Raw genomic sequence first — 21,688 nt, forward strand, 5'->3', positions numbered from 1 at the left:
TGTGCTCTGTCTTGTCTTTCTGTCTCGTCGTTGTTTGACATCTGACCAACTATGGTGATGTCATCTGCAAACTTCTAAATGGAGATGGAACACAATTGGCTATATAGTTGTGAGTGCACAGTTTATGGAGGCTGAGAATGCTGCCCTACAGGGCATCGGTATTAGGGACAATAGAGGAGCTGTTGTTGCCTACCCTTAACGATTGCAGCCTATTGGTCAGAAAGTCAAGGATCCAGTTGTGGAGACCCGAGGTCTAGGAATTTGAAAGTGGGTGTATGAAAACCTGCCATATCCTGTCATCTACAAAATTACGAGAGGTGATTGATAAGTTCGTGACCTAAGGTAGAAGGAGTCAATTTTAGAAAACCTAGCATATTTATTTTTTAACATAGTCCCCTCCTACAATTACACACTTAGTTCAGCGGTCGTGGAGCATATGGATCTTGGACCTCCATAAAGTGTCCACAGCAGGGGTGATTGATAATTTCGTGGCCTAAGGTAGAGGGAGATGAGTTATACAGCTCTCTTTACATGCACATGCAGTTCAGCTCTTTGAGTGATTGTGCAGAAAGTTTGAAGTTAATAACATCTCCTTCTACCTTAGGCCACAAACTTATCAATTACCCCTGATGAGTTATTAACCTCAAATTTTCTGTATAATCACTCAGAGATTTGAACTGCATGTTTATGATATTGAAGAAGGTTGTTTTATAGTCTGCTTGATTTTCTAATATGTTGACTAGCTATTATCAGAGAATGTATAAAGTATACAACCTGAAATTCTTACTCTTCATAGACACATTCATGAAACAGGAATGAATGATAGTCACATCAGAACCCCAAAGCCTCCCCCATACACAAGCAACAGCAGGAGCATTAATGCTCCCCTTCCCACCATGCAATCAATACCAAAAACACCGCCCAAAGTGTCCTTGATCTACAGTCCATTACAAACTACCCAGGGACCGACAGTCAGTCAGTCAGTCAGTCTGTCTGTCTGTCTGTCTGTCTGTCTCTCTCTCTCTCTCTCTCTCTTCATCTGCTCTTGTACTTACTTCTCCTAATGTAACAAAACTGCTTAAATATAGGCATGTGTTATACGTCAAACAATTATGTTTACTATTAAATTAAAATTAATAACCTACAATGAAGCTTAATAATTGAAAAATCTGATAATAAATCTTGGCAAATACACTTCCCAAAATTTCTTTTCACGGACTTTGGAAGTTTATCAAATGATAACTAGAGCATTCAGTAACAAAATGATCTATTAAGTACTGAAAGAGATTTCTCACGTAGATCTAATATTTGCAAAACTGAGATAACAAGGACCACATTTAGTGTCAGATCTTTTATCTCGATTAAAGATTAATAATGTTGCATATTTCACATTTTTATTGAACATGGCATTTCTCAGCTTCACATGAAAGCATTATAATACCTAATCCCTTGCTTCAATATCTACTTGTGTAATTTGCTTCTCTGTATGACTGATGTTCTATCACACAGTTCGAAGCTGTGACAATTTTTGAAAGAGTGTAAATCCCTTAGATCAATATTGTTGCCTTTTGAAGTACGCTGTGATCTAGACGTAATCATCACTGGATGTGACCTCTTCTTTGCATGCCTGGCAGTTAGTACTTGCATTATTACATTATAATGACAAAATAGGTTGCACAATATTATAGACACAATTCTCATGCACATTTATTACAGCTATGGTATTTGTCTGGAAGCTAATTAACATTCTGTTTAAAATATTGCAATAGACATCCAATAGGACAAATTTACGTAACTTAAATTAAGTTCAGTTGTTAAATAACATCATACTGTAAGGAGACTTGTTATATCCCAGCAGGTTTTCTTTTACAAATTTCAATTGAAACCATGATTTATGCTGTTGGGATGACTGCAGCGAGCAAGAGCATTATTAAACATTTTGGAAGAGCAACAACTTGTCATTACCTATGAGAAACTAGAGATGAGTTATTGTGTATATTATAATCAAATGTGTGCATATGATATGTGCGTTACCTATGAGAAATTCAGATTCAGAATTAGGTTTAATATCACTGGCCTATGTTGTGAAATTTGTTGTCTTTGCAGCAGCAGTACAATGCAATATGTAATAATTAAAAAAGAGAAATTGAATCACATATACGTATATAAGACTATATAGATACTTAAATAAGTAATGCAAAAGTAAAACAAAATAAGTGAGGTAGTATTCATGGGTTCAATGTCCATTCAGAAATTGATGGCAAGGGGAAGAAGCTGTTCCTGAATTATTTGAGTGTGGTAAACCATATATACATATAAGTTGTAACTGGGTTACCTGTCTGGACATGCCCCTCTGCTGACTGCTCCTATGGCTCCTCCCACAGACCCCTGAATAAAGGCGATTGTGTCATTGCTCCTCCTCTCAGTCCAGGGCAGATACTCAGCATGGACGAGGTCCCATTTTACTGTTAATAAAAGCCTTTCAGTATTTACTCTACTTCCAGTCTTTTGGAGTAATTGATAGTGCATCACTGAGTGTCTGCCTTCAGGCTCCTGTACCTCCTTCCTGATGGTAGCAATGGGCAGAGGACACTTCCTGGGTGATGGGGATCCTTAATGATGGATGCTACCTTCTTGAGTCATTCAAACTAGAGATGCCTCAGGTGGGAAACTGGAATATTCATGAGAGGTGATTAATTATTAATGTACTGGAGAAGAAACAACAGAGGATTAGCTGATGATTTTGATAAGGTTCATGCAGGATTTGCCTGCACTAATTATTGACAATTTACATGCAGAAAGCTGAAAACTGCTAATCTTAGATTAGATGGGGCTTTTTTAATCAGACAGAGCTCTTATGCCCATGTAGAATCTTGGTCCTAATGTAAGGTTTCAATGTAAAACATCAACAATTTCTTTCCCATCACAGGTGCTACTTGATCCACTGAGTTCCTCCAGCAGATTGTTTCCTGCTTCATATTTCAGAATCTGCAAGTGTCTTGGATCTCCCCTGATGTGGTTGACTAAAACCTACATTTTCTGTTCTGATTTGGGTGTGAAAAATCACAGGGTACACTGGTTTAGACCCATAGATTACATGTTAGTTGTATCATTCCTCAATGGGCCAAACCCACATTTTGTAGCAAGAATATATCTCTTTTGCAGAAAGATGGAATCTTAGAATATTTACCAGTCAGAAGGAAATTAGTTGGCCCACTGCACTAATACTGTTTATAAAGGAATGCAGACTAGTGTCCCTGCTAGTTCTAAGTCTGTACCATGCAGGAAACTTTTCCACTAAAATGCATCTTAATATGAGCAGCTGGTGCTCATCACAAGTACTGTTACTGATGCCGCACAGACAAGCTCTGAAGAGCATTGATAATGGCTGGGGATATCTGTCATGTGAAGACACTGCCCAGAAAAGGGCAATAGCAAACCACTTCTGTTGGAAAAAAATTGCCCAAGAACAATTATGGTCGTGGAAAGTCCATGATCGTCAAGTCATACAACACGGCACATAACGAACGGAGGAGCATCATTGTCATTTGTTACATGCTACATGAACACAGTGTCATGAGAATATGACCTTTGCTTAATACCGCAGCAGGAGGAAGAGGAGGAAAATGACAGGGTGCAATAGAGAAACCATCTCTCAGTGTTCCTCCGGTACGTGTCTCACAGCTGAGATTGATTTGATGTCCCCACTCCACCAGCTCAGAGCACAGAGAGACAGTTAATATCCATTGACAGGAAGGACATCGATTTGGTTGTGGAATGATATGCAGCAGACAATAACGTCTGTAATGGGGAAATTTATTATGTTTGGTGCCTCCTATGGATCACAGCTGTAAATGTGGAACATCATGAAGTAATTGCACTGGGACAAACTGGAATTGGCCCACCTGCACAGAACCATTTTAATGTGTGCCTATGCACTTCTAGTTTAACTCTTTCTGATGGTACTACCCCCTCTGCACTGAAGTGTGAGCTTTGATTATATGCTTGTCTTATTTTGGGATCCTCATCCTCTTCGTCAGGTAGGAGTCACCTTCACAAATAGAAATAAACAGTATACTTTTGAATATATTTTACATTTAAAAATGGTTGGAAGAAAGTTTACCCAATTTTTTACATCTTTCCAAAATTTAGTCACATAGTAGCATAGGGAGACCATGGTAAATGATTAGTTTTGATATCCCACAGGTCTGAACTATATCTTTTTGTTCTTCTACAGAATGTCCACCTCTGGGCTTGGAGACATTACGTGTAAATGATGTTCAGCTTCATGCATCCTCCATCAAGCGTTATGGTTTGGGGGCTCACAGAGGACGATTGAATATCCAGGTACGTACGTAAAGAGAACATTATTGCAGAGAGAGGATATTGGGAGGTTCACAATTTGGGGGAGGGGTGTCAGGTTTCTCTTCAGTTTTATCAAATGCTAAATACATAAGAAAGCAGAGAATCAGAATCAAGTTTAATATCACCAGCACGTCGTGAAATTTGTTGTCTTTGCAATGTAGTAGTACAATGCTGTACGTAATAGTGGAAAAAAACATGAATTACAGGAAATTTTTATTAGTTAAATAAGAAGTGCAAAAGTAAAAATTTAAAAAATTAGTGAGGCCGTGTTCATGGATTCAATTTCTATTCAGAAATTGGATGGCAGAGAGGAAGAAACTGTTCCTGAGTTGTTGAGTTTGTGCCTTCAGGCTTTTGTACTTCATTCCTGATGGTAGCAATGAGAGCAAGGCATCACCAGGGTGATGGAGATCCTTAATGCTGCTTTTTTGAAGCATCACTTCTTGACGATGTCCTGGATACTACAGAGCTAGTGCCCATGATGGAGCCAACTAAGTTTACAACCCTCTGCTGCTTACTTCAATCCTGCGCTCCTGCACCCATATAAGATGGTGATGCAGCCAGTTAGAATGCTCTCCATGGTACATCTGTAGAAGCAATGTCATTTGGCTCCGTTGTGTGTAGGGTTGTTGAACAGTGAAAGTGAACGTGAATAATCGTCATATTGAGATAAAAATAATTGTACTTAATAGGCTACATGGATAGTTCATTATTATGTTTATTCTGGATGAGCGGATGCATTAAAATGCTGAAGGCAATGGTTGCATTATGCCTTTATAGCAAAGCAGAGAAGATATGTAGTTAATTGGCCTCTTGCATGTCATTCTTGGGTTTTTCCATCTGCAAACTCACAAGTACAGCAGTAACAGGAGAAATAAGATAGTAAGGAAATTGTGGTCTGTCGCCAATCCATAAGCAATCAGTTTAGGCCCTGTGAAGCAGTCTTCCCTTTCCAATGTCCTGAAGCAATCATTCGTAAGATAGGAGAGCATGTAATTGCAGTTACAGTGTATATTCAGTGCAACAGAATGAGCACAGCAAATCTCTATCCTGTTATTTATTGGAGATATATATATATATATTTATATCGCATATTTCATGCATTGAATTAGATTCAAAGTTCAAAATGAATTTATTATCCAAGGAAATATATGTCACCATATATTACCTAGAGATTCATTTTCTTGCAGGCATTCAGAGTAAAAGCAAAGAAATTTAATTGAATCTATGAAAAACACATAAAGACTGACAAACAATGTGGAAAAGAAGACTGCTGCACAAATAAAATTATTTTAAAAAGAAATAAAGAATACTGAGAACAGGAGTTGTAGAGTCTTTGAAAGTGAGTCTATAGGTTGTGGAATCAGTTCAGACTTCAGGTGAGTGAAGTTATCCATTTTGATCCAGGAGCCTGATTGTTGAAGGGTAATAATTGTTCCTAAACTGGTGGTGTGGCACCTAATGTCACAGCATGCACTCGCAAGAAGAGAGCTAACTAAAGACACCTTTAAATAATCATCGAATGCGGGAAGCACGTGCCAGTCACAATTACCTTGTTAAGGTTAAACCGAAAGCACAAGGCTTAATGGCAGTAGTTAAGATAACAGCTAATAAATACAAGTGATTGAGAAATCTAGAAGATCAATGTTCTTCAGCAAGCTGGAGAGGTCTGCAGGGCTCATGACACCTAAGGCTCCCGTACCTGTTTCCGGTATGCATTAGTGAGAAAAGAACTTGGCCTGGATGGTGGGATTCGTTGATCATGGCTGCAGTATGTCCAACATTTACCCAGAGGAATTTACTTGGATTTTATCAACACTATTTCAGCAAAGGCATTAATCTGTTCAAGTAAATATACAATGCTTAAAGCATTATGGATTTTACATACAGTATGAGGTGAGGACCTCCGTCGGTCAGTGTTGGCCTTGGATATCGTGTCTAGATTCACAAGTTCAGCAGTACAATATGGAAGCTGTTACCCATGGAGCTAGCTTCCCTTCTCCACAAAACTGATGTACCCAAAGGAATGGCAGAGACTGATACAGTCTGGTGTCATCAGCATTGCAGGAGTTGCCAGTCGGCGTTGAACTCAATGTAGAACTGCCTCAGGGACTCCAGCTCTGGATTTTTCCCTCGGGGTTTACTCCTGAAGACTGCCCCATGAGTGGGTATAGCCACAAGACAGCTGAGGTTTGAGATCAGAGTTTTCCTTCTCCTAGAGAAGCTACCAAACTGAAGAACCTTCAATTACTCCAAAAGACTGAGGTTTGGTAAAATACTGAAAGGCTTTTCTTCGCTGTACAATATGACCTCCACAGTGAGTGTCTGCTCCCGGACTGAGGGGGAGGGGCAAGGCGAACACCTTTATATAGGGCTCTGTGGGAGGAGCCACAGGGGCAGTCAGCAGAGGGGTGTGTCCAGACAGGTAACCGAGTTACAACATATATACATGGTTTACCACATTCACCCCTCCTTTTTTAAAAAGAGTCCCGCGGGGTGAAGTGACTGACAATATTTACAAGAAGTATATTTACAGGTTAAGTCTATCAGGCGGTCGAGTCCGTCGCTGTGATCTACGTAGCACCGGCGATGGCGGTTGTGCTGACTCCGGCCTGACTTCAGGCGCCAGCATGTTAGGCATCAGTAATCCCTCGTGCGTGTGCGTCACGCCCGGTATGGGAGCGTCATGTGGTGTCTGTATAGGGTTTGGGGTGCACGGTGTCTCGTAGGTACATACATTGGTGGGTACGGGGTCAATAGTCACCATGGAGTGTTCAGGGTAGGGGCCCGGAGCTCCTGCGGGCGCCAGGTTGCGGGTGGAGACCGTGTCCTCCCGCCCATCAGGTAAAACCACGTAGGCATACTGGGGGTTCGCATGAATTAAGTGAACCCTCTCGACTATCGGGGAGTATTTATTGCTCCTCCCATGTTTCCAAAGCAGCACTGGCCCCGGGGACGTCAGCCAAGTTGGTAGGGTGGTTCCTGTGGTCGATTTTTTGGGAAAAGAAAAGAGCCGCTCATGAGGGGTGGCATTGGTGGCCGTGCATAACAGGGAGCGGATGGAGTGGAGTGCCTCGGGAAGGACCTCCTGCCAGCGGGAGACCGGCAGTCCCTTTGACTTGAGGGCTAAGAGTGTGGCTTTCCACACCATGGCATTCTCCTTCTCTACCTGTCCATTCCCCCGGGGATTATAGCTCGTGGTCCTACTGGTTGCAATTCCCCTAGCCAGTAGATATTAGCGCAGCTCGTCACTCATAAACGAGGACCCTCTGTCACTGTGGATATAGCATGGGTATCCGAACAGAGTGAAGAGCTTGCGCAGGGCTTTTATAACTGACGTGGTAGTGGTGTCAGGGCAGGGGATGGCGAAGGGGAACCGCGAGTACTCGTCAATTACATTAAGAAAGTACACATTGCGGTCGATGGAGGGAAGGGGGCCCTTAAAGTCAACACTCAGTCGCTCAAAGAGGCGGGTGGCCTTGATGAGTGGTGCCTTTTCGGCTCGGTAGAAGTGCGGTTTGCACTCTGTGCAGACTTGGCAGTCCCTGGTCATCATCCTGATCTCCTCAAGGGAGTAAGGCAGGTTCCGGGCTTTCACGAAGTGGAAAAGCCGGGTGACTCCCGGGTGGCAAAGGTCTACATGTAGGGCGTATAGCCGGTCGATCTGCGCGCTGGCGCATGTTCCCGGGGATAGGGCATCGGAGGGCTCATTGAGCTTCCCAGGCCTGTACATGATGTCATAGTTGTAGGTGGAGAGTTCGATTCTCCACCTCAGAATTTTATCATTTTTGATTTTGCTCCGCTGCTGATTAATAAACATGAACGCGACTGAGCGCTGGTCAGTTAGCAGGGTGAAGCTTTTGCTGGCAAGATAGTGCCTCCAGTGCCTTATAGCTTCCACTATGGCCTGGGCCTCTTTCTCTACCGCAGAGTGCTGAATTTCAGGGCCTTGAAGGGTACGGGAGAAGAATGCCACTGGTCTTCCTGCCTGGTTGAGGGTAGCAGCCAGCGCAAAGTCGGAGGCGTCACGCTCTACTTGGAAGGGAATGGCCTCATCCACCGCATGCATTGCTGCTTTGGCAATGTCCCCTTTTATGCGGTTGAAGGCCGCGCGGGCCTCGGCAGAGAGGGGGAATGTGGTGGACTTGACCAGGGGGCGGGCCTTGTCTGCATAGTTAGAGACCCATTGGGCGTAATATGAAAAGAAGCCCAGGCACCTTTTGAAGGCTCTGAGGGTATTGGGAAGAGGGAGTTCCAACAAGGGGCGCATACGGTCGGGGTCAGGGCCAATGACTCCATTCTCCACAACACACCCAAGGATAGCAAGTCAGGTGGTCCCAAATACACACTTGTCCTTGTTATAGGTGAGGTTGAAAGATTTGGCCGCTTGGAGAAATTTTTGGAGGTTGTTGTCGTGATCCTGCTGGTCGTGACCGCAGATGGTGATGTTATCCAGATGTGGGAACATGGCCTTCAGTTAGCCATCTGGTCCATTGCCCTCTGGAAGACAGATACACCATTCGTGACACCAAAGGGGACGACAGAATTGATAAAGCCTGCCGTCCGCCTCGAAGGCAGTGTAAGGGCGGTCCTCCCGGCGGATGGGGAGCTGATGGTAAGCGGATTTTAGGTCTATGGTTGAGTACACCTTGTACTGTGCTATCTGATTGACCATATCCGCGATGCGGGGTAGAGGGTACGCATCGAGCTGCGTGAACCTATTGATGGTCTGGCTATAGTCCACGACCATCCTATTCTTCTCCCCGTTCTGAACAACCACCACCTGCGCCCTCCAAGGACTTGTGCTTGCCTCAGTGACCCCCTCCCTGAGCAGCCGCTGCACCCCCGACTTAATGAAAGCTCTGTCCCCCGCGCTGTGCCTCCTGCTTTTAGTTGCCACAGGTTTACAGTCGGGGGTCAGGTTGGCGAACAGCGGTGGGGGAGGGATCCTGAGGGTGGAGAGGCTGCAAGTGGTGTCGGTAGTGTGGCAGTTGGCATGATGTTGGGTGGGATGCGCGGGTCGGTGTGTGTGTGTGGTCAGTAGCGGGGTACGTGACATATCTCTACAAAACAGGGGATTTATGACAGTAATTGGTGGGAGGGGCCCATCATACTTCATTGTCACGCTTTTCAGGTGGCTCTGGAAGTTCAACCCCAACAGCACAGGGGCACACAGTTGAGGCAAGACCAGTAACGTAAAGTCCCGATATTCTGTGCCCTGTACCACTAGTGTCGCTACACAACCCCCCCGGATGTCTGTTGTATGCAACCTGGAGGCCGTGGTGACCCTCCGACTTACCGGCCGTATCATGAGTCCACAATGCTGCACCGTGGCCGGGTGGATAAAACTCTCCGTGCTGCCTGTGTCAAACAGGCAGCTTGTCCTGTGCCCCTCCACCAGGATGTCCATCATTGACCTTGCGAGCTGGTGGGGAGCGCTTTGGTCAAGGGTCACGGAAGCCAGGGTGGGGTCGCTGTCTTGGTCCGGCGTGGTGGGGTACCCCGTGAGCACCCGTTGGTCGTAGGCGGTGGGAGGTGGCGCCGACCAAGATGGCCGCCCCCATGTCTCGCACGTGGTGGCGGCGTGCAGGGAAGATGGCGGCCCCCATGTCTCGCACATGGTGGCAGTGTGCAGGGAAGATGGCGACCCCCATGTCTCGCACGCGGCGCTGCTCGATCCCGCTCGCGGTTTTGACTTACAGACCTTGGCGAAGTGACCCTTCTTTCCGCAGCTGGAGCAGGTAGCTTGTCGGGCCGGGCAGCGTTTCCAGGGGTGCTTCTCCAGTCTGCAGAAGTAGCACTTCACGGACTCACGACTGGTGGCAGCCGAGGTCGATTCGCTGGTAGGTTGCGGGGTCTGCGGCACCCACGAGGCCATCGGGGGATCGCGTGCCTGGAGAGCCTCGGAGTTATGCAGAGCGGCCTCCAACGTATCAGCCAGCTCCATCGCCGAACTTAGGGGTAAGATCGGCTTTTTCCAGCAGCCGCTGGCGCACGTACACTGACCTGGTCCCCGTGACGAAGGCGTCTCTCACTAGGAGTTCTGCATGCTGCGCCGCCGTCAGCTCCTGGCAATTGCAGGCCCGCATGAGCGTCCGTAGGGCCTGGACGAACTCAGCACTGGATGCCCCGGGGTATTGTTGCCGTATCGCTAAACGGTGCCGAGCATAGACGCTGTTTATCGGCCGCAGGTATTGTCTTTTGAGTGCGTTCATTGCGCCGTCGTAGTTCGACTGTTCTCTGATCAGCGAATAAACCCGCGGACTGACCCTGGAGAGTAGAACTCTGCGCTTCGCTACGGGGTCGGTCGCTTTAATCTCCTCTAGATACGCTTCGAAGCAGGCCAGCCAGAGCTCGAAAGCGTTTCCAGCGTCAGGCATTTGCGGATCGAGGTCTAATTTGTCTGGTCTCAGGGAATGTTCTATGTTTTAAAACGTACAGCGAATAAAATTGAAGCACCTTCAATTACTCCAAAAGACTGAGGTTTGGTAAAATACTGAAAGGCTTTTATTCGCTGTACAATACGACCTCCACAGTGAGTGTCTGCCCCCAGACTGAGGGGGAGGGGCAAGGCGAACACCTTTATACAGGACTCTGTGGGATGAGCCACAGGGGCAGTCAGCAGAGGGGTGTGTCCAGATAGGTAACCGAGTTAGAACATATATACATGGTTTACCACACAACCATGGCTGACAAACCCCATCTGCCCAAAGCGACTGGTTTTAAGGTGCCAGTAACCCACCTTTGCCCCTTCTCTCTGTAGAAACGGTTCCGCCGGGCTTGGTAGCTAAGCCACGTGTGAAGGCCAGGAGTTGGAACTTGTTTGTCAGAGGCTATTTGAGGCACACATCATTGGGAGCATTTAATGGGAGCTTGTTCCCATTACTGCTGTGATGCTGAAGGTGTTAGACCAGAACAGGAATGCACTCTGGATGCTTTGTTACACAAAGGATGTTAGATTCATTGAAAAAATGTTGTTAAAATCAATTAATTTGACATTGAGAAAGAAAGGCAAAGTCACAACAAAAACAAATTGTTTGTTTTAAGCTATGAAAGGTAAATATAGAAATTGTTTTCAGAAGAGGCTGGTGCTTAGATGATAAATAGGAAAGACCCAGATTGGAGGGTCACGAACACCGGAATACTAATTATGTGAGTTACATGCCATAAAGGCAACAAATTTAATGACATTATGTTGGTGATATTAAACCAGATTCTGATACATGTAGGTAGTTCAACGTGGTTTAGCTCTGTCAAGGAACCCAGTTCAGCAATGCTGAATGCGTCTTGATCTGGACCTAACTGTGATGGAGGAGTAGGTACAGGAATAAAATGGTAAGATAATAAGCCATACTCCAACAAACCAAGATTCATAGCATTGCATCTTAGTAACAGAATCATTAGGCATATATGGAAAGAAACAGCTATTGCACCATTTGAAGTGGGCTTAATTTGACCTATAACAGAGTGAAGTTCAATCTCATGACTATATGAAGAACGCAAACACGAGGAATTCTGCAGATGCTGGAAATTCAAGCAACACACATCAAAGTTGCTGGTGAACACAGCAGGCCAGGCAGCATCTCTAGGAAGAGGTACAGTCGAGGTTTCGGGCCGAGACCCTTTGTCAGGACTAACTGAAGGAAGAACTAGTAAGAGATTTGAAAGTGGGAGGGGGAGGGGGAGATCCAAAATGATAGGAGAAGACAGGAGGGGAAGGGATGGAGCCAAGAGCTGGACAGGTGATTGGCAAAAGGGATATGAGAGGATCATGGGACAGGAGGCCCAGGGAGAAGGAAAAGGGGGAGGGGGAGAAAAACCCAGAAGATGGGCAGGGGGTATAATGAGATGGACAGAGGGAGAAAAAGGAGAGAGAGAGAGAGAAAGAATGTGTGTATATAAATAAATAACAGATGGGGTACGGGGGGGGGGGGAGGTGGTGGCATTAGCAGAAGCTAGAGAAGTCAGTGTTCATGCCATCAGGTTGGAGGCTACCCAGACGGAATATAAGGTGTTGTTCCTCCAACCTGACGGCATGAACATTGACTTCTCTAACTTCCGCTAATGCCCCACCTCCCCCTCGTACCCCATCCGTTATTTATTTATATATACACATTCTTTCTCTCACTCTTCTTTTTCTCCCTCTGTCCCTCTGACTATACACCTTGCCCATCCTCTGGGTTTCCCCCCCCCCACCCTTTTCCTTCTCCCTGGGCCTCCTGTCCCATGATCCTCTCATATCCTTTTTGCCAATCAACTGTCCAGCTCTTGGCTCCATCCCTCCCCCTCCTGTCTTCTCCTATCATTTCGGATCTCCCCCTCCCCCTCCCACTTTCAAATCTCTTACTAACTCTTCCTTCAGTTAGTCCTGACGAAGGGTCTTGGCCCGAAACCTCGACTGCACCTCTTCCTAGAGATGCTGCCTGGCCTGCTGCCTTCACCAGCAACTTTGATGTGTGTTACGATATGAAGAAGATAGTCACCAAAATGAAGTACAAAACCTAACCCTGCTCACAAACTAGTTGTGGACTGGGCTGGGGATATCACTGCTGAAGGTATCCTTAAATGCCCTGTGGCTGGTTACAGATTACTGTTCTAGATTAGAAAGTGCGAACACAATTTGATAATTGTCTTAGATCTGAAGAATTTTTTTGTTGAAATATAAACACTTTACTTTCTTCTTAGCAATTTGCATTAGTCATTAAAGTCAGTGTTGTGTTATTCTTCATATATGCTTGGCAACCCTTCTGAAAAATGATGCTTGCAATCTTATTTCTCTATTAAGAAGAAAATAACTCTTCGAATAGAATGTCATTAATTACCAGGTTATTTATGTCCCTGATGTAATTTTGTCTTTTGAGTGTAATTTTTCATTCATGAAGGAGAACATAAAAGACTCAGCAAACAGCTTCTGTTCATCAGTCTCCATTTTAGTTTCCAGCGATTTGTGTATAAAATGAAGCATTGGCTGGAAATCCTGCAGTGACATTAAAGTAAAATATGATGCTAATATTGACTTTGACAGCTCTCACTCATTCTGAAAAGATAACAGAAAAGTCAGTCAGTTTAAAATTTCTGAAACATTGTGCTGAATTAGTGGAAGGAGCAACCAAGGATTTCTTGTTAAATGATGATGAAATATAGCTTTGTTTGGAGTACAAAGTAGGTGATAGAGCATTTCTGCCTCCTAAGACCATGCAGAGACTTCACTAAACTGTAATGTTGTTGCTAATAAGCAATGGATTTACATTATTTCTTTGTGTGAATTACTGAATAGATTTGTTTATCATGGAGTAGCAGCTACATCAGGGATTCCCTCAGGGTCTGTGGCATCAAAAAAGTTGGGAACCCCTGATTTACATAGTATTTGACTCATGCCAGCCAGAGGAGAAAGCTGCAGACCATCTAATGCCCCGTCTACACCAGTAAGGTGTTTGACAATAGACAATAGGTGCAGGAGTAGGCCATTCGGCCCTTCAAGCCAGCACCGCCATTCACTGTGATCATGACTGATCATCCACAATCAGTATCCAGTTCCTGCCTTATCCCCATAACCTTTGATTCCGCTATCTTTAAGAGCTCTATCCATCTCTTTCTTGAAAGCATCCAGAGACTTGTCCTCCGCAGCCTTCTGGTGCAGAGCATTCCATATATCCACCACTCTCTGGGTGAAAAAAGTTTTTCCTCAACTCCGTTCTAAATGGCCTACCCCTTATTCTTAAACTGTGGCCTCTGGTTCTGGACTCACCCATCAGCGGGAACATGCTTCCTGCCTGCAGCATGTCCAATCCCTTAATAATCTTATATGTTTCAATAAGATCCCCTCTCAGCCTTCTAAATTCCAGTGTATACAAGCCCAGTCACTCCAATCTTTCAACATATGACAGTCCCACCATCCCGGGAATTAACCTTGTGAGCCTACGCTGCACTCCCTCAATAGCAAGAATGTCCTTCCTCAAATTTGGAGACCAAAACTGCACTCAGTACTCCAGGTGTGGTCTCTAGTTTGACTCTAGTCTCTGCTGCTTCCTTGCAAAATTTGTTTGTTAGTGAAATTAATGAATGATGTACACTATTCCCATGGCAATGTTCAGGTCCATGGATCAAACTCACCTGATGGCTTTCCAGAACCTAGAAGGCTTAACAGATTTGCGTTCTTGCCCCTACATTTTTTCCTCTGTGCCGGAGAACAAGCACGTTGATGCTTGTCATTCCACCACAGAGAGCATGAGATAACAGGAGTGCTAATTCCTACTCGGTGAAATCCAATAAAGTGCTCCATTTTACACCGATGACTCAGAATTTGTAGGCCTTCCTGAGGACAACCTGTGACATTTATGGAATTCTTTTGCCTGTGCTGTTTTCCTTCTTAGTTCGCTCCATTAAGATAAAGAAATACAAAATCATGTTTTCTCAGCCCAAACTGATCTGTTCCATCGGGACCAGAAAAAAAGAGAATGACAGCCAAGTAAACACATCAGGTTCTTTTGCAATTTTGATAGCACTGTAGGCAATCACACCACACTACCAAAGGACATTTTCCATGTATAAAATCAGCTGTCTCCGTGTTTTGGTCATTGAATGGTCAAAGAGTTCACAATCCTAACTGTTCTCCACAGTTAATAACTTGTTAATTCTTCTTATCGAAAAACTTGGCTGCTACAACACCAAGAGCACAACATACATGGAATCGAGTGGCCTGACAAAATCTTTCTTTCTTTTTCAATCTTTTTATTAATTTCAAAATACAGAAACAAAACATAGCAATAATACAAATAGTAGGAGATATATTGTTACACTTAAAAAAAGTAATTGCAAAACCAAGTAGTGGAAATTAACAAAGCTCCCAAACATGTAGAACTAACCACGGATAATACAAAGCAAAAAAAAAAACTGGAAAAAAAACATGAAAAAGAAAAAAAAACAAAACAAAAAAAAACAAACCCCATCCCCAAAGAAAAACAAAATTAATCAACTAAACTAAAAGACTTGGGCAAAACTAACAACTTAAAAATGGAAAAGAAGAAAACCTTAGTGTCGACGACTCCATTCCCCTCCAACAACAGTACAGAGAGATAAAACAAGTTTGGAAATGATCAAATTACATCAAATGAAAATGCTGATTGAATGGCCTCCAAGTTTTTTCAAAGCTAATGGAAGGGTCATAAACTGCACTTCTAATTTTCTCCAAATTCAAACACACCATAGTCTGTGAAAACCAATACATTAGGAGGGTTGATCTCTTTCCAATTCAACAAAATGGACCTTCTAGCTATTAAAGTAAGAAATGCAATCATCCTTCGTGATGAAGAGGTTAAATTATTTAAATCTATCATTGGTAGTCCAAAGACAGCAGTAATTGGATGAGGTTGTAAGTCTATATTTAGGACCGTTGAAATAATATCAAAAATATCTTTCCAATATTGCTCCAACAAGGGACATGACCAAAACATGTGGGTTAAAGAAGCTATCTCGGAATGGCATCTGTCACATATTGGATTAATATAAGAGTAATAACGAGATAGTTTATCTTTGGACATGTGAGCCCTGTGCACTACTGTAAACTGTATCAACCTGTGCTTAGCACATACAGAGGATGAATTCACCAACTGAAGAATTTTTTCCCATTTTTCAGTCGGTATATTAATCTCAAGTTCTCTTTCCCGGTCAGCTTTAATTTTATTAGAAGCATCAGGACATAGATTCATAATTATATTATATATAATTGCTACTACACTTTTCTGAGAGAGATTTAAATCTAAGATTTTTTCCAAAGTGTCCATTGGATATGGGTGTGGAAAATTAGGAGAGACAGTAATTAAAAAGTTTCTAATCTGTAGATATCGAAAAAAGTGAGATCTGGGTAAGTTATATTTATTAGAGAGTTGATCAAAAGACATAAAACAGTTATCCAAGAATAAATCGCGAAAAGATATTATACCTTTGGTTTTCCAATCAAAGTAAGCTTGATCCATCGTGGACGGTTGAAAAAGAAAATTTGATATAATGGGACTTGCTAGAATAAATGGATTAAACCCAAAAAATCTTCGGAATTGAAACCATATATGTAAAGTATGCTTAACTATTGGGTTGTTCATTTGTTTATATGATTTAAAAGAAGTAAAAGGAAGTAAAGTTCCTAAAACCGAACCCAGGGAAAACCCTTGTAATGAATTAGATTCAACCCAATGAGGGTTTAAAGATGCGTCCAAATCTTGTAACCAAAATTTTAAATACCAAATATTAATTGCCCAACAATAGAATCTAAAATTCGGGAGGGCGAGCCCCCCCTCCTTTTTAGATTTCTGTAGATACCTTTTAGCTAACCTAGGATTTTTATTCTGCCAAATATATGAGGAAATTTTTGAATCTACCTTATCAAAAAAAGATTTTGGGATAAAAATTGGAACTGATTGGAATATATACAAAAATTTGGGCAAAATGATCATCTTAATAGCATTAATCTGACCAATCAAAGACAAAGAGATTGGGGACCATTTGGTAAATAAAAGTTTAATCTGATCAATTAAAGGTAAAAAATTAGCTTTAAATAAATCTTTATATTTTTTCGTAATTGTTATCCCTAAATATATAAATGAATCAGTAACCAATTTAAATGGTAAACGTCCATAAATAGGTACATGCTTATTTAAAGGGAATAATTCACTCTTACTAAGATTCAATTTGTAACCACAGAAGTTACTAAATTGAGCTAACAGATCTAGGATAGCAGGAATTGACTTCTCCGGGTTAGAGATGTATAACAACAAATCATCTGCATATAATGATAATTTATGTATTTCGTTTCCACGGGTAATACCAACAATATTTGGCGAGTCACGAATAGCAATTGCTAAAGGTTCAAGAGCAATATTAAATAGTAAAGAACTAAGAGGGCAACCTTGCCTAGTACCACGAAAAAGACGAAAAAAGGAGATCTATAATTATTTGTACAAACCGAGGCTACCGGGGAATAATATAACAATTTAATCCAAGATATAAATGTCAAATTAAAATTAAATTTCTCAAAAACATTAAATAAGTAAGGCCATTCAACTCTGTCAAAGGCTTTCTCAGCATCTAATGAGATAATACATTCCGGGGTAGTAAATGAGGGGGTGTAAACAATATTCATTAACCTCCTAATATTAAAGGATGAATAGCGATTTTTAATAAATCCGGTTTGATCCATGGAAATAATTTGAGGTAACACCTTCTCCAGTCTAGTTGCTAGAATTTTTGAAAAAATTTTAGAGTCTACATTCAGAAGAGATATCGGTCTGTATGATGCACAATCAGTAGGATCTTTATTCTTTTTAAGAATTAAGGAAATAGAGGCTTCATAAAATGATTGTGGTAATGTACCTAAACTGATTGCTTCCTTGAATATTCTAGACAACTTAGAAGAAAGAATGGAGGAAAAAAAATTTAAAAATTCCACTGTAAACCCATCCGGACCGGGTGCTTTACCGGAATTCAATGATGAGATTGCAGTTATTATTTCTTTCTCTGAAATGGAAGTTTCTAATGATAGGCAATCTTCGTGTGATAGTTTCGGAAAACTCAATTTACTTAAAAAATCATGCATGAAATTAGAATCATGAGTAAAATCAGAGTGATATAAAGAGGTATAAAATTCTTGAAAGGTTTGGTTTATCCCAACATGATCAACTGTGAAAGTATCATCCTGTTTGCGAATCTTAGTAATTTGACGTTTAACCGAATCAAATTTCAATTGGTTAGCCAGTAATTTACCCAATTTATCGCTATGAATATAAAAATCACTTCTAGTTCTCATTAATTGATTTTGGATCGAGGATGTTAATAATAAGCTATGTTCCAATTGGAGTTCAACTCTGTGTTTGTACAGCTCCTTACTGGGAGAAATAGCATATTTTTTATCGACTTCTTTAACTTTATCAACCAACAGAAGTATTTCATTGTTAATACGTCTTTTCAAACCAGCCGAATAGGAAATAATCTGACCACGGATATAAGCTTTAAAGGCGTCCCAAACAGTTCCGTTGGAAACTTCTTCCGTAGTATTAGTTGAAAAGAAGAAATCAATCTGCTCCTTTATAAATTTGACAAAGTCCTGATCTTGAAGCAAAATAGGGTTAAATCGCCATTGTCTGCTAGTACAAAAGGTATCCATTAACTTGATGGAAAGTTTCATTGGAGCATGATCTGAAATAGCAATAATGTCATAATTACAATCAACTACATATGGAATCAAACAAGAGTCAATCAGGAAATAATCAATTCGGGAAAAAGAATGATGTACATGTGAAAAAAAGGAGAATTCCTTATCATTTGGATGTAGAAATCTCCAAATTTCTGAAATCCCAGAATCCAACATAAAAGAGTTAATAATAGTAGCCAACTTATTTGGTAAAGCCGGACTACCTATGGATCTGTCCAACATGGGATTCAAACATAAATTAAAATCACTGCCCATTATCAACATATACTCGTTTAAATTAGGAAAGGAAGTGAGTAAGTGTTTAAAGAATTCAGGATAATCCACACTCGGAGCATAAACATTAACCATAGCGACCTTTTTATTAAAAAGTACCCCAGTAATTAACAGAAATCTGCCATTAGCATCTGAAATAATGTCTTGATGAATAAATGTAATTGAAGGATCAATAAAAATTGAAACACCTTTAATTTTGGCTTGAGCATTTGAATGGTATTGTTCTTTTTTCCAAAACTTAAAGAAGCGTTGATTGTCCTCTTTCCTTACATGAGTCTCTTGTGCAAAAATAATATGAGCATTCAGTCTTTGGAACACTTTGAAAATCTTTTTCCGTTTTATTGGATGGTTTAAACCATTTGTATTCCAAGAGACAAAATTAATAGTATGAGCCATAACTGAAAATTAACCCTTTGGTAAGTAAGGGGTTAACCATAATGTGAGCTCATGAAATCGGAAGAGGAATACATGATTAGAGAGGAACCGGAAATCTCGACACTGCGGACATCTTTGTAGTTCTGAATCAGCCCAATAGAAAAAATTAGAAAAGAAAAAGACAACCCCCTCCCCCAAACCCAAGTAGAACCCCGAACTAAGCCAGAGAAGGCTGAAGAAAGCACTAATACTAACTTTAACCCCATTTCTGCAGGGGGCAACTCCAAAAATATATGTTAAATAAGTGACCTTCCGAAGACTAATATATGTGAAAAATAAACAGTATAGTAAATTAGTCTACATAGTAAAAATTACTAAAATATATGAAATTAAAAAAAAGTATTAGTACATATAATTGGTTAATTATAAGCGAGTAAATAAAAAATCGCTTCCAAAAGAAGAAAAATGGATTATGGGAAGAAGAAGCATAAGAGCATGGCGTCCCGAAAAAAAAACAAAGGAGATTATACAAAAAGAAAGACCAGTCGCCATTTTAACTATGCGAAAACCAAAAATAGGAAACATATAACTACAAATGACCGTCGGATCCGATCATTAGTAATAACGAAAAAGGAAAAGTTAAAACAAAAGGTTAACTAAGGGAAAATGATGTTATTCACAGGAGATAAATGTTCTATATAAGTTATAGAATAATCACTATAGTAATAAACAAAGAACAAAATTCTTAGACTTATAAAAAAACCTTCATCGCACAGTAGTAGAAGGTTTATTTTGAAGAAAAACACCAGAGAGAGAAAAAAAATTGGTGCTGGAAACACCAGACACAAATTAAGAGAGGGTGTCTGTATCAGATGGGAAATTATCATCCAAAAAGCTTCAAGCGGCAGTTGTAGAATGGAAGACACGACGATTTCCATCAGGAAGAGAGATTCTGAGTCGTGCAGGGTACAATAGTGCCGGTTTGAGATTTTTTTGATAGCATTCCGACATTAAAGGTTTAAAAGTCAGTCGTTCCTTCATCACTTCAGAACTGTAGTCTTGAACTATCCTGAAGGAATGCTGACGATACTTGATCATCCCTTGTCGACGAGCAGTCTGGAGAAGTTGTTCTTTAACATTAACATAATGGAAATGAAGAATAACTGGTCTGGGTTTGGAAACAGCAGCTGCCGACTTTATCCACGGTATACGATGGGCGCGGTCGAGTAATGGAGGATCGTTGGGAAAAACTGAACCGAACGAATCCTTTAAAAGTTGAGCAAAGAATATTGCAGGATCTCCAACCTCAACGTCCTCGGGTAAGCCAATTAAACGTAAATTTTGTCTTCTCGATCGATTCTCAAGATCAATACCTTTGGATTTAAGTTGTTGGAGCTGTTTAGTAGTGGAAGCTAGATTCTTCTCTAAGATCTCAACTTTTGTATCCGTCTTCTGAGATTTAGTATCCAGCTCAGAAATTTTTGCATCGTGTTTTTGAACATCAGAATTCAGGGATTTCAAAGAATCCGTGATTGATTTTAAATCTTCATTGAGGCTTTGACGATGTTGTTCAAATTGAGCAGTTAAACTTTCAGATAGTTTTATCCGATGCTGCTCAAACATTTCCTCTAAACACTTCATCATAACTTCGTAAGTTAATTCCGTTTGTTTAGAGTCACCTTTCTTCTTTCCTCCGTTCCCATCAGTGTCTTTCCCATCTTTGGTTTTAGATCTCGTACTCATTTCTTTAAGCTCAAAAGTTGCAGTTGACAAAAGGAAATCAATTAATCAGTAAGTCAGAGAGATAAAGTAAGTCTTCTGGTGTACTTAAAGTTGATTAAATCAAGGAGGTCATAGGTTAGAAAGGATAACGGGAATGGAGCGAAGCCAGAGAGACGACCTCACTCCATGAGCGCTCCCTGCAGAATCTCTGACAAAATCATTAATGTATTGTCTAGCTGATAGGGAAGCCATGCTAGCATGGGTACAAATGAACAGAGAGACCAACAGTGACATTGGGGAGCCCTGGTATAACTGGGATCAGTGGGTGGGATCATAATTTGCGCAAAAGTAAAAGTATCAGAATCAGACTGAGAATCTGGTTTCATATCACCCGTGTATATTGTGAAATTTGTTGTTTTGTGGCAGCAGTACAGTGCAATACATAATAATAAAAATTGTAAATTAGTGTCAGGAATATATATATATATATATATATATATATATATATATATATATATATATGTGTGTGTGTGTGTGTTAAATTTAAAAAGTAGTGAGGTAGTTTTCATGAATTCAACGTCAGAGAGACATAGAGAGGTACACCACAGAAATAGGCCCTTTGGCCCATCTACTCCATGCCAAAACCATTTAAACTGCCAACTCCCCTCGACCTGCACCGGGCATAGCCCTCCATACCACTACCATCCATATACCTACCCAAACTTCGCTCAAACATTGAAATCAAGCTCG

General features: G+C 41.5%; 1 protein-coding gene across 2 annotated transcripts in view; it reads left to right on the forward strand.

The window, feature by feature from the left end:
* Positions 1–21,688, forward strand: part of LOC134359034 (inactive carboxypeptidase-like protein X2) — a 231,333-nt gene that overhangs the window by 48,181 nt on the left and 161,464 nt on the right. Inside the window, exon 3 of one of the 2 annotated variants that reach the window (XM_063071868.1) lies at positions 4,238–4,347. In XM_063071868.1, the coding sequence (XP_062927938.1) occupies positions 4,238–4,347 (110 nt within the window). Of the gene's footprint in view, positions 1–4,237; positions 4,348–18,592; positions 20,536–21,688 lie in introns of those variants that run through there. The other variant, XM_063071869.1, reaches the window with a different exon arrangement.

This window comes from Mobula hypostoma, chromosome 19 (genome assembly GCF_963921235.1).
Source record: "Mobula hypostoma chromosome 19, sMobHyp1.1, whole genome shotgun sequence".
NCBI classification, from domain to species: Eukaryota; Metazoa; Chordata; class Chondrichthyes; order Myliobatiformes; family Myliobatidae; genus Mobula; species Mobula hypostoma.